The sequence below is a fragment of the Varanus komodoensis genome, unplaced genomic scaffold, assembly GCF_004798865.1.
Source record: "Varanus komodoensis strain SLA01 unplaced genomic scaffold, ASM479886v1 scaffold1, whole genome shotgun sequence".
NCBI classification, from domain to species: Eukaryota; Metazoa; Chordata; class Lepidosauria; order Squamata; family Varanidae; genus Varanus; species Varanus komodoensis.
The window spans coordinates 97,067,812-97,080,516 of record NW_025335268.1 but is presented as its reverse complement, the minus strand read 5'-3'; the positions used below and the strand labels follow the sequence as shown (position 1 = coordinate 97,080,516).

At 44.4% G+C, this 12,705-nt stretch overlaps 2 protein-coding genes across 8 annotated transcripts in view; one reads left to right on the top strand and one right to left on the bottom strand.

The window, feature by feature from the left end:
* Window positions 1-836: 836 nt before the first annotated feature.
* The window catches only part of ACTR1A (actin related protein 1A), a 20,852-nt gene continuing 8,983 nt past the window's right edge, over window positions 837-12,705 (top strand). Inside the window, exons 1-8 of one of the 4 annotated variants that reach the window (XM_044437567.1) lie at window positions 837-935; window positions 4,231-4,295; window positions 4,882-4,957; window positions 6,034-6,159; window positions 8,090-8,214; window positions 8,819-9,035; window positions 10,510-10,602; window positions 11,715-11,889. In XM_044437567.1, the coding sequence (XP_044293502.1) occupies window positions 888-935; window positions 4,231-4,295; window positions 4,882-4,957; window positions 6,034-6,159; window positions 8,090-8,214; window positions 8,819-9,035; window positions 10,510-10,602; window positions 11,715-11,889 (925 nt within the window). In that variant the 5' untranslated portion in view covers window positions 837-887. Of the gene's footprint in view, window positions 936-1,493; window positions 1,777-1,818; window positions 2,593-4,230; window positions 4,296-4,881; window positions 4,958-6,033; window positions 6,160-8,089; window positions 8,215-8,818; window positions 9,036-10,509; window positions 10,603-11,714; window positions 11,890-12,705 lie in introns of those variants that run through there. The other 3 variants (XM_044437594.1, XM_044437577.1, XM_044437585.1) reach the window with 3 other exon arrangements.
* The window catches only part of MFSD13A (major facilitator superfamily domain containing 13A), a 34,974-nt gene continuing 25,614 nt past the window's right edge, over window positions 3,346-12,705 (bottom strand). The window contains exons 8-9 of one of the 4 annotated variants that reach the window (XR_006415453.1): window positions 9,498-9,561; window positions 6,111-6,540 (exon numbers count right to left, since the gene is read on the bottom strand). Coding sequence is in view for 3 of the 4 variants with exons in the window: in XM_044437514.1 (XP_044293449.1) it covers window positions 10,905-11,026 (122 nt within the window). In the remaining variant the exon portion in view is untranslated. Of the gene's footprint in view, window positions 5,790-6,110; window positions 6,541-9,189; window positions 9,562-10,600; window positions 11,027-12,705 lie in introns of those variants that run through there. The other 3 variants (XM_044437533.1, XM_044437541.1, XM_044437514.1) reach the window with 3 other exon arrangements.

The following is a 12,705-nucleotide window of genomic DNA, read 5'->3' as shown; positions in this document are numbered from 1 at the left end:
GTTTACTGTGCACTGTGTGAAGTACTTCCTTATATGTGTCTGGATTACCCACTCATTTCATGGGATGACCCCAGGTTCTAGTGTTTATGGGAGAGGGAATCATCTTTCTCCCTCTCCACTTCCTTCACACCATGTATAATTTGCTACATCTGCCACATCTCTCCTTATTCCCCTTTTTTCCTAAACTAAATAATATCAGATTATTATTTAATTTATATCCTGCTTTTTTCCTTCCAAGGAACTCAAGGCAACTTCCAAAATTCTCCTCCCCCTCATCTTATCCTCACAACCCACTGAGGTAGTTTGAGCTGAGAGTGTGACTGGCCCAAAATCACCCAGTAAGTTCCATGGTTGAGTTGTTGTCACCATTCCTTATAGGGGAAATGCTGTATCCGCCGAGAGAGCTGTCTGGCTATGGGGCAGCATGCAAATACAATATATACATTCATAATAGCCCTTTTCTCGTTCTCAAAACTTTTCCCAACTCTATAATACCTTTTTGAAATTGCAGTGATTCGATCTGTGCACGTGTGGCCGTGCAGCCGCGCCTCAGATTTGTATAAGGGCAGCATAACAGAGAGAGTCTTTACTCCCGTGCCCTTCCCAATTCCGCCCAACGTGGCGTTTGCTTTTGTACAGCAGCTGCACACTGAGCTAACATTATCACTACAACCCCAATTCTACGGATCCCTCTATATTTTTATCTCTGTGTGGGCAGAAAAGGAAGGCCAGCAGAGGGGTGGCCTTTCGCGTTTTCTCTGAGACTCGTTTTCCCGGCGTGCCCCGGCTCGAGTCGGGAGCATGCGCTCTGCTGCCTGAGCTGTCGCTTGTTTAGCTGTGACTGAGACTGAGGAGGAGGAGGAGGCGGCGGCGAGCCGGCGCTCGCCATGGAGTCCTACGATGTGATCGCGAACCAGCCGGTGGTGATTGATAACGTGAGTCCGGCCTTGACTGGGCCCCTCAAAACTGGCAGTGTGAGGAGGTGGGGGAAGGGCAGTGCTACCGTGAACACGGTGGCTCGTAGCGCCTAATCTAATCCCATCGGCGGAGCTAGAAAGCTCTGCCCCCTCCCGCCTCATTCAGTCTTCCTTCCCCCGCCACCTGCAAGGCGAAGCGGCTCTCTTTTCTTCCTCTCGATCACCCAGTGCGCGCTCTCATTGGCTAATTCCGTTGCCACTCAGTCGCGGAACTGCGCAGTCCGAAGAACAACAGAATCTAATTGAGAGGCAACGCTAACCCGTCGAAGACCCTCCTTCTCTTATTAACTCCTGCTGCTGCCACTCATTTAGCGTTGCCCAGTCGCCTTTCGGGACCTAATTTGTCCCGCCTTTCTGGAGTTCATATGTTGTTATTGGGTCCTTGTCTGTGCTGTTTGGTCTTTTAGACCCGACCCTAATTCGATAGGATTGGTTAGCTACGGAAAGGTGAAAGAAGGCGCGGTGCATAGCAGTGATGGCTTGTGCGGGCACTGCCTTCTGGAAACCAAAGTGTCCATCGTCCAAGGCGCTTTTCTGCTGTTGGAAACCAGTGTTCGATATTGCATGTGCTCCCTCAGCATGCACTGCCCTGTGTTTAGAGGTTTGAAGGTTCTCTTCAAGCAGCTTTCCTGTGGGTGTTTATTTAAATCAGTCTTCCCCAACCCGGTGTCTTCCAGAATTTTGGACTACAGTTCCCAGCAATCCTGACCATTGACTATGCTGACTGTGGCTGATGAGGGCTGAAGTCTAAAACATGGAGGACACCAGGTTTGAGAAGGCTGAAAAACATAATGAGCCCGTAGGTAGATCTGGAAAGGATAGCAAACAGGCCATGCCCTCATGCAATACACAATACCCCTTTCAAGTCTTGGAGTGGTTAAAGAAGGTTTCAGAATGAATTGCACATTCTGCTACAGTCAGGCAATTCTGCCTGCACGTCATTAAACTTCAGCAAAATAGTGTGTGACTAACAATAGATGCTTCTGCTCTCCCGAGAGCATTTCCACTTGGTGGGTATGCAGTCACTTAAGAAAAAAGTCAGGTATACTTAAATATATCTACTGTCATAGGATCTGAGTCCTAGTTACAAATCCCAATCTGCTAGAGTATTTTGAGCAGCAGAGAACAACGCAAGTGTCCTAGTCCTTAACTAACCAAAAATGAGAATTCATTGGGGTGGGGGCAAAAAGCCTTAAGAACATGCCATCTGAATTCAGTTTCTCCTCCACCTCCCATTCCTGCCTCCCAATAGGCCCCAGCCCAGATGTGATCATTTTCATGTGAATAGTTTTGAAGTAAATGTTCCATACATTTAGGGCTCTGTTTTGTCCCATATACTGTGTCCCATATACTATGTGTATGAAATCCTGGGGGGAGGTCATGTGACAAGTTGGGGCTGGGTCTCCTAATTGTGTTAAGTAAAGCCAGCTCAATCACTCTTTTTCAACTGTTGCAAATGAGGCTGTGGAAGTCCTGAACCAATGTCTGGTGCAGTGAATTGGGTGAGGGTTAAACTGATGCTCAGTCCAAACCAGACAGAAGTACTGTCGGTCACTAGACAAGAAGAACACCTTTGCCAGCCTTGGTATTCCAGTTGTGCCCCTTCTTGGAGAAGGTGAATCTACCCACATAAATCTGTGCCTCAATCATGCCCTTTCAAATTATTGTAATCTTTGTAGGGCAGTTTTTGCAAAAGAACTGTGGCTGCTGCAAAATGCTCCAGCAAGATTGTTTTCTGATTTCTTTGATCATATTACATGGTGATTTTTTTTAAAGGATGATGGAAAGTGAAAAATCATCTCTGTTGCTAGACTGCTGCCATGGAGGCAGGGCAAGGCAAAGAATACTTGGATGACTCTAAGATAACAGGCTTCTTTGCAGTGGGTGGCCACATTATTTATTTATTTAAAGCTTTTATATACCATCCAATTACATTGAGATGGTCTACAATAAAATGAAGCATAGCATCCAATCAGTCCAAAAAAATAAAACCCACATTAAAACCTAATCAACCTTAAAATAATGGGCAAATAAAAAAGTTATTATAAGATTATGCCTTTCATTTGCAAATTTTAAAATATATTAAAGCTCCTTTGAAACTATGGAAAATATAGTTCCTTTTCATATGTATGTTATGTGTTAATGGTGTACATGTACTCTGGAACTTTGTAGTGATGCAAGCTAGGAAGTCTGTTAAATTGCACTTATTTTCCCCTCTATCCATTATTGTTACTATTATATTGCCTCTATTTCCCACCTTTTTCTCCTTTGGTAAAGAACCCAAGGTGGCTTACATAGCACGATTCTATCCCCACAACAACTACCTGTGAGGTAGGTTGGGCTGAAAGTGAGCAACTGGCCCAAAATCACCCAGTGAGCATCATGGGGCCCAGACCTGGACCCCCAGTCCCACATTCTGACCACCACCCCACACTGGCTCTTTCTCATAGATATTTCAGTGGATGATAAATAAGGCACATGACACAGCAAGCTTGCTGAAAACACATGCCAGATCGAGTCCCATGAAAAAAGGCAAGATATGATAAATGACTAATTGTGTGACTTGTGAGATCAGCATTTCCCCCTTAAAAAGATTCATGATGAGGCAATACGTGTTTGGTGCTGTGGAAGAGAGAGAGTGCAAGGAAGGAGCAGCAGCAAAGTAAAACAGCCCAAAGAACAGATAATTGCTTCATGCTTTACATAGTGGCTTGCTCACTGTTTCCCAAAGGGCTTGTGAAAGTGAATGTGGCTGGGCCAGGGGGTTGGGGTGCAGTACCAGGCAGAAGCAGCAAGCCTGTGTTTTATGTTACAAAGGGATATGATTTGCTGTCTCTCCTGTAACTGATATATCAGGCCTTTATCTACTGGAATACTCTTGTTGTTTGTACCTCCTCTATAATGTGATGGCATTGGATGAGAAGTCTCTCCTGCATCTTGTCAAGGGGCTATCATAGTTCATTAAATATTTGGTTCTAAAAGAAGGATACTCTGCATAACAGAACACTTCTGCTTGTATGGTCTGAGGCTGTGGCCAAGCGTGGAAAGCAGAATTTGCTCTCTCTCGTAGGCACACAAGGACACTGACTTTCCAAGCATATATTTGGTGGTGGAATTTGTTGGGTGGGTCCTTTGTTTTGGGGTTGCTCTTGCTATGTAATTGTTGTTAGTGGAATACTACAGAGATTGAAGTGCCATATGATCAATATTGGCTTGTTTTCATATAGATTTTGGTTCTCTTTCCTCCTGACAGGGTTCTGGTATGATTAAAGCTGGCTTTGCAGGTGATCAAATACCCAAGTACTGTTTTCCAAACTAGTAAGTACCTGGCCACTGGGAGAATGTTAATGATGTTCTGTGACTTTAACATCAAGTGCAATGTCTATGTGTGGGGAAATGTGGGTCTTTAGATCTGTGCTGGATCCATGAGCTTCGCACATTGGCTTTGACAAAGCCAAGCCATAACCTGCAAGAATGTAGGGCAGTCTTTCCCAAGGATGTCCTCCATTTTTGTTGAACCACAGTTCCCAGCATCCCCTAGCCACCTGTGATGGCTAGAAAATTCTGGAAGCTGTCATTCCAGGCATGTGGAGATCATCAGGTTGCAGAAAGCTGATGTACTGGAGCAGAATCCCTTAACACAAAGGGGTTTGGGATCTTCAGACATAGCTCCTTGTGGGTTGGGGTATTCTTTATACTGTGTGGCCACTCAACTTATTAACCTTGCAGCAATGCAAGGTGGGTTCCTTCATTGTACTACAGTTTAGAGATGGCTACCATTCAGTTCAACTGCTAAGTGCAATGCCTTGCCCTAGAATAGTCTCTCTTTAGTGGAGCAGTGAACTGTTCAGTCTGTGCCTTCTGTCATGAGAGATGCACTCTGCTTTTCCACAACCTTCTTCAGTGTGGGCAGACCGAAGCACGTTCGTGTTATGGCTGGAGCTCTGGAGGGTGACATCTTCATTGGACCAAAAGCAGAGGTAAGGCAACTATATTGATTCCAGCCTCTCCTTCATCTTCCGCAGGGCACAGAAAGAGCCATCCTTTCTAGCCTTATACCTTGTCATCCCTATGGTATCTCTGATAACAAGATGAGGACAGGGCAGCTTGCTTAGAACAGTGGGTTAGATTAGAAGTATTTTGAGGACTAGGAGCTTTCAACAAATCCAAATGTCTTATTCATGCACAGTGGCACCGCCATAATATATACACATGCTTGTTAGATCATAGGTCTCCTCTGATGGGCATCGAGCATTGTTTCTATTGTTGTACAATTTCCCATGTATGACGAAAAATTGCTGTGTGTATTGTTTGACCATCAACAGATCAGTTTACATTAGATTAATCACTGTCCATCTTTGCTTACTAGTCTAATCCTGACGAAATATGTAACATGCACTTACAGAGAAAACCTGACAAATCTAAGACAGTTCCCGAAAGGTCTATCCCATTCCCTCTTGCATTATGAATTCTCTCCATTTGGCTCCCAAAGATACTAAACTTGAAACATTCAATATGACAGAAAGGTAAAAACTACTTGGCACCATCCAGTGCTGCTGCTAAGTATCTGTTTCGTTTGTTGCACAACAGAAAGCTAGCAGTTTTAAAAGTGACCCTGGAAAGAAACGAAAATGCTAGTTTCCAGTTTGGGACAGGTCACTGGAACTTCCTTCCAGAAAGGAACTCTTTTTTTCTCTCATTTCATTTTTTAGAACAGCTAGTTTCTCATTGTGCTAGCTGTGGGTGGCAGTAGTGCACAGGCAGGCTTGGATAGTGCCCAGAGTGATGATCTTCATATTAACCTCATGGTTTCTAAATGGGAGAAAAGAGTTTGTTATTAATATAGGTCTCCTACTCTTCTAAAAGGTCATTCCCCCCTGCAGTGGGGAGCGCTTCTGTTTTAAGAAAAATGGCAGTAGAGCATTTCTTAGTGGAGTTCCTACAAAGTAGATTCATTGTAAGTGATAAGATACCAAATCATCCAGTGAGCACAGCAGGTGGTTCATCTGACTTTCCTTCTGATTGACATACTGCCTTGTTTGTTTATTTTGACTAGGAGCACAGAGGCCTTCTTTCCATACGCTACCCTATGGAACATGGCATAGTGAAGGACTGGAATGATATGGAACGCATCTGGCAGTATGTGTACTCAAAAGACCAGCTCCAGACTTTCTCTGAAGAGGTGAGCTAACTAGCCATAAGCCCCCCAAAACCAGATGAGGGCTTCCCACTTTGCAATTTGGTGCAATTTTTTAAAACTCCAGTCATCCTCTGGACCCGCATTCTTTGTTCCATTCTCTCTTTCCCAATCAGAATAGCCTTTTCATTACCTTCTCTCTGCTCACAGTATGGCATACAACACGGGCAAGCTTGCAGAATCTATCTTGTTACTACAATCCAGAAGTCCATCAACAGGAGCTAGATGCATTAAGGAGCCGAGTGCCTCCAAATGTCTACATATTCAGCCCACAAATTTGGGATTAGTACTAGAACCAGGCTTATAATCCTTTTGCTTACCAATCCACTCCTGGTTTTCTATTCACAAATGTTCTTTTTTGTCAGCCTAGTTAAGGGGAAGAAAGCTTTTTAATTGTCAGAGAATCAGAAGTTAGAAATCATTGCCGATCTATTCATATCACTCACAAATCCCTAGTGTACTTTGTGCCTGCCCTGGCACACCACTTCCACTGCTGACTCATCAAAGTTAGAGAAAGTTCATTGGTTCAAAACTTCAACTGGTTAAGAGTAACTGGGAAGATCATTTGCCTGCACTTCTGCTTGAATTGAGGGTATTTTTCCTGGTGCCAACTCTACATTTCAAACCATTCTCCTGGACTGTTAGTCCTTGCTTACCCAAAGCATGGAGGCAAGCTACGGTAACAAACTCCACCTTCTCAAATTGCAAATTCTGCAAAGCAAGTGTGAGCTCAAAGGGCTCACCACATTTCTGTAGCTTGGGCCTTGTTTCCCATATTGCTTAGTGCAGGAAAATCCACAGGATGCTTGGCAAAGTTTTGATATGCCCTCTTCTCCAGATAGGGCTCAACTCTTAACTGTCACCTATTGTGTGATTTCTAATACTTGGTTGGCAAAGGGTTTTTTGTTTTTTTGCAGTTTACTAACAGTAAGTCTGATCTGCTTAACTAAATTTATTTGTTCAGTTAATAAGTTATTGATATGATATAGATTCCTGTTCAGTGTTTCAAACAAATATTATCTGCCAGTTTGGCTCATGCCAATCAAAAGGAGAAGAAGGGAAAGAATGATTGGCCTCCATCTCAGGCTTGCAAACAATAAAGATAAGGCGTATGAGAGAAGGGGCTGAAGTGAAATAGTGATGTGTCTGACAATGCCAGTACAAAGTGGTGTGTTGTTAGCAGACAGTTTTACCAAGCTGAGCCCAGGCTGAACTTCCCTTGCTGATGTTCTTGCTGTGGCAGAGACCAGACCATCATTCCTCCCCCTTCTATCATCCCAGGACAGGTAGAATTCCACTGGAATTCTTTTTTCCAGAGAGGGAGAAGTGAGCTGCCTCCTCCTCCTCTGGCCAATGCTGGGGCAGACCTGGTCTTTCCTTTGCCAGGGTGTTCTTCCTGGGAGAATAGATACAAAATTATGTTCACCCTAAAGTCAGTGTCAGCGTTCCCCAACTTGCTGCCCTCCAGAGGTGTTGGATTACAGTCTCCAACAGCCAGCACAGCCACTGATGGGAGCTGTAATCCTAGGCTGAGAAAGACTGTTAGATATCTCGTATTTACATCCTTCTCATCTTCTGTGTAGTTCACAAGTGATCCCTAGGTGGCTTCTCATTTAAGCACTGACAAGGGCTTGCCATATGCTATCAGGGCAATTTTCTGGCCTAACTTTGACTGTTTGATGTACAGTTATTTGGTTTAATAGTTTGTTTCCATTCCATTCACTTCCAGAGCTTGTTCTCTGGATGAACAAGGAGGGCAGGCTTAAGGAGAAAAGGAAAAGTAGGCTAATTCTTTTCCTATTCTCCCAAATCCTGGAAATGTTTGTTAAAATGTTCTGGAAGGAAGGACTAGAAAAGTCCCCACGGGTGAGGTGAAGTTCTACCCAGCTGAGTCTTTTGTGTTCCTGTCCACCAGCATCCTGTGCTCTTGACGGAGGCTCCACTGAATCCACGTAAGAATCGTGAACGAGCAGCTGAAGTTTTCTTTGAGACCTTTAATGTGCCAGCCCTGTTCATCTCCATGCAAGCTGTGCTTAGCCTGTAAGTACTTTCTGATTCACTCACACACCCTGCTTTCTTGGAAGTTACCTTGGAGGAAAAAAACAGTTTTTGCAAAGTAGATCATTACTTTGCACATGCAATGCTTACTGTTGAGAAACTGGATCAACTGAGACAGCTAGCTTAAAGTAGGTCCAGTTGTGTTCAGCAGGACTTACCACCCAAGTAAGCGTGCACAGGATTGCAGCCTGAGTCTTGTGAAAGACTTAGTCCAGGAAATTCCACCTTATTGAATGATTAAGTGTTCGGGTTTAAATTAAAATTAGAAATAATTGTGGTTGTATGTGTGCTAGCAGACATTTTTCTCTTATATCGAGATGTATTCCATTTGTTAGCCAGCACCTCACTTTTTCAGAAGGTAGATCTACAAGATTAACCTTCTTCCTTTGTCATCTGAACCAGTAAACAATTACCATCCCCATTGTTGTTTCATAAAAGGTATCTTCATTGCTCTAGGTAAGGTACACGAAATCAGGTTGTTCTGGTCATTATCTTAGGAAGTGCTGCTGGGTGCCCATCAGGCCGTGTGAATTTTCTACCAATTCTGCTTTGTGTATATTTCTGAAACACATTCTCCTTTCTGTAGTTATGCCACAGGACGAACTACAGGAGTGGTGTTGGACTCTGGGGATGGGGTCACCCATGCAGTTCCTATATACGAAGGCTTTGCCATGCCCCATTCCATCATGCGGATTGACATTGCCGGCCGGGACGTCTCTCGGTTCCTTCGCCTGTATCTCCGGAAGGAAGGCTATGACTTTCATACATCATCTGAGTTTGAGATCGTCAAAACCATAAAAGAGGTGGCTTTTGGTTCTGGAGTACCTTCTGTTCTGAGGGGACTGAGCTGTGAGCAGTGGCCAGGTTACCACACTGGATGTATCTCCCAGCATCTGGTGATGTCAGTCCAGTTCAAATTACAGGGGTGGGGAAAAAGATTGCTGAAGCTGTAACTATCTGCTCAAGGCAGACTTTGAGCTCAAATACATAATTGCATTTTCTCAGCTTTTGGCAAGGACCACTTTTCAGAGAAAGGGAAGTGACTTATAAGTATGTTCAGAATGCAGTGCAGCCCTGACTTTTCTGGGACAGAGCCCCTTCAGAAGTGGGTGTGAGATTGCAACAATCCAATGCAATTGCCTCTCCAAACATTTGGTACATAGAAGGCAAACTCATCTCAAAAATGAGTAAAGCCCATTGTGCTGGCATGCTAGCTTTCTGCAAACCAGGATTAAAAAAAAATAAAATATGGGAAGCATACTGACATGATCACTTTCAACACAATCTTCTGAACTGGTAGAGTTCTGGGAAGACTTCACCATGCGGTTCCTGCAAACAAGCACATCAGAACATAAATCTGAAATGCTGACACCCCTCAGAATGGAGGTCATTGCAGGCAATCTGCCCTGTGTTTTGCAGATCTGGAAGACCTCCAGGTAACAGTCTCACACAGTGATTTTGCATCTGGGCTAAGGAATCTCCAAACTTGATTTTGCCACCAGGATATTTTTTTTTTCCCAATTTGGTAACATCTGAGCAGCACTGAAAAGTGGATCAACTGGATCTGTATGAGATGTGCAGGATTTCATGATCCCTTAGCAAAAAGCTAAAATAAAATAAATTACTGTAATCTCCAAACAATAGTAGCATTCTGGGTGAGGCATTTATGGTTCTTCTATTTCTTGAGTTTTACATAAAGGACAGAGCAAGCTAACCAGAACTTTCTTAGAATTTTTTAGGGAATGCCAAGATTGCTTAATCTAGAAGATGAGCTATCTTAACAAGAGAGCCAAAGATTTGGGGCAGTAGCTTGTCCCCACTGTTTTGGTCTTCTTCCCATAGTTCTTGCATAGGCAAGCTACCACTGAACTTCTTCAGGGTAGCTTGGTCCTCACAGAAGTTCTAACAACTCTGGACTACACGTGGAGTAGTGTTTGTTTATACCTGCTAATTTCAGTGAGCTGAGGTGCAATGGACTCTGAATAGGCCTGACCTGTTGCAGTGTAAAAGAGCTAAATGTAAAAGCTGCAGAAAAATCCGAAGAGATAAAGGATGCAATTCTATGAATATTTAGACAGAAAAACCCTGCAAGTTGCATTATTCTCCAATCAGCTTGGCTGGAACATGCTAGAAGCTATAGGAATGTTCTGTCCAGACAGGCATAGGATTGGATTCTAGAGGCACAATACCATAGCCTCCAGACATCATCATAGGTATTCCTTTTCATATTAAAGAATCTGCTTGAATGTCTGTCATATCTCTGCCATTCCTCCACAGCGGGCCTGCTACTTGTCAATAAACCCACAAAAGGATGAGACATTAGAAACTGAAAAAGCTCAGTACTACCTTCCGGATGGAAGCACCATTGAGGTTTGTGAACACTGACCTGATTAAAAAGAAAACAGTGCTATGTTGGTTATTGAACAGATCAACGATAGTTTTTATTTAGCATTGGTTAATGTGGTTGCACTCACAGAAGTATGTGCAACTCAAATTGCACTCCATGGAGTGCAAGTGCTGCTGCTGTATTAATTCTAGTCTGCTGTTGCTATGATCCAGGGATCTGAAAACCACTGTAAGGTCAGGACTGGAGTGTTGGAAAGGGAGGGGATTCAAATTCTCATTTGATGTTGAAGCTCATGGGGTGGCCTTGGACAGCCCTCAGCCTAACCTCACAGGGTTGTTTTGAGGATAAAAGCAGAGACAGAATGCTCTGGAGGAAAGATGGGATAAAAATATAATCTTTGAAAAACAGGTTGCTCCATGCTGGTCATCTGGGCTTGCTCAGTTGTACCTAAAAAAAATGCAAGCTTGTGATCAAGCATGTAGGAGATTTCGTTATGTCCTGCAGAAGCCAAATTTATCACCCCAACTAACTTTCTTTCTGTCTTTCTGTCTGTCTCTCTCTCTCTCTTTCTTTCTTTCTTGCCATTTTATTTACAACCATATGCTTGAAAGTGATGAGCAATACTAGCTAGGAGAGAGCAAACTAGGATTTCCATCAGTTGGTTAATGTGGTTTCAGTGCCTCCTACAACTAATGAAAGAGACATAAATTATGGGAAAGAAGCAAAACCATGTCCATTTGCAATAAAGGTACATGTTACCAAACTGATTTTTTTTTAAATATGGAGAACACATAGCTCTGACTCTGCATGGCTGGCTTAAGAGCTAACCTGATGTAAGCCAGGAGGTACCCAGCTAAGAGGTTACAGTGCTTGGCCTGGAATCTTTTGTGATCCAAGGTCTTTCAGTGGTTGGCAATTCTCTGGACAATACTGAACATCACTTAGCCCAAATAGAGTACTTTGCAGTTCTCTAATGCTATCTGGGCCATAAAGCATTCATTATCACAGCTTCTTTAGCTTTGCTTGCATGAAAAGGCTGGTATAAATTACTCTGTTCCAAAATTCTGTTCCTTGCCATAAATGTCAAGATCTCACATGTAGGCACAACAAAGCTAATCTTTACTGCTGTTTGCAGATTGGCCCTGCCCGATTCCGAGCCCCTGAATTGCTTTTCCGGCCAGACCTGATTGGGGAGGAGTGCGAGGGGCTACATGAAGTGCTGGTTTTTGCAATCCAGAAGTCTGATATGGACTTGAGACGAACGCTCTTCTCCAACATTGTGCTCTCTGGAGGTTCAACACTCTTCAAAGGTTCTTTCTGTTGCTTCTTTGCCTTAGGGTATACTGTGTGTTCTGAGCTTCACTCTAGATTTACTCCTGCAACCTTATCCTTGCCATGACTGAGGTTTGCACTTGCTTCCTGAGAGTGAGATTAGCAAAAACCCTTGATGTAGCTTCTTTGTTTGGGAAAAGGGCAAGCTAGTTCTCAGGAAAATGCTTATTTCACCCCAGTTGAAAGAGATGGGGCTTTACATGAAGGCTGGATATCTGGGGACACAGTGCAACAGCTGGTTTGGAGCTCCCTCCCCCTCCCTCCCCGGAACACCTGCCACGCCGTGCTGCCACCACTGCTGCCACCACCGCCGGACCTGAGGCGCACCGCCGAGCCGGGGGCCAGCTGACACCGCTCCCGCGGCCACCACTGGGCCACCCCGGGCACGGAGGACGCCAGGGCCGCCGTCGACGGTGCAGAGGAGGGCGCCGCCATCTTGCCGCCGGGCAGGTTTCCGCACCCCTCTCTGCTCCCCCCCTTGCCGGCGTTGGTGAGAGCAACACCGGATTGGGGCGGGGCGCGGTCACCGCCATTTGTGGCCGTGCGGTGATGGGCTGGCGGGGAGCTAGGACGGTGGGTGGAATTTTGAATGTTGTATCGGGGGGATAGATGGGGAGTTTTTTACTGTTTTAAAGTTTTATTGTATTTTTATTTGTTTTTATGGAGTCGTCCCTGGCCATGTCGATGGTTGAGTTTCCTGGGGAGTGCGTGGGTGCTGCCATTGGGGTGGTCACGGGCAATGGACGTTACAGCGGTGGGGGCTTAACGTGTCCGCGTAGAAGAAGGAGGGACAG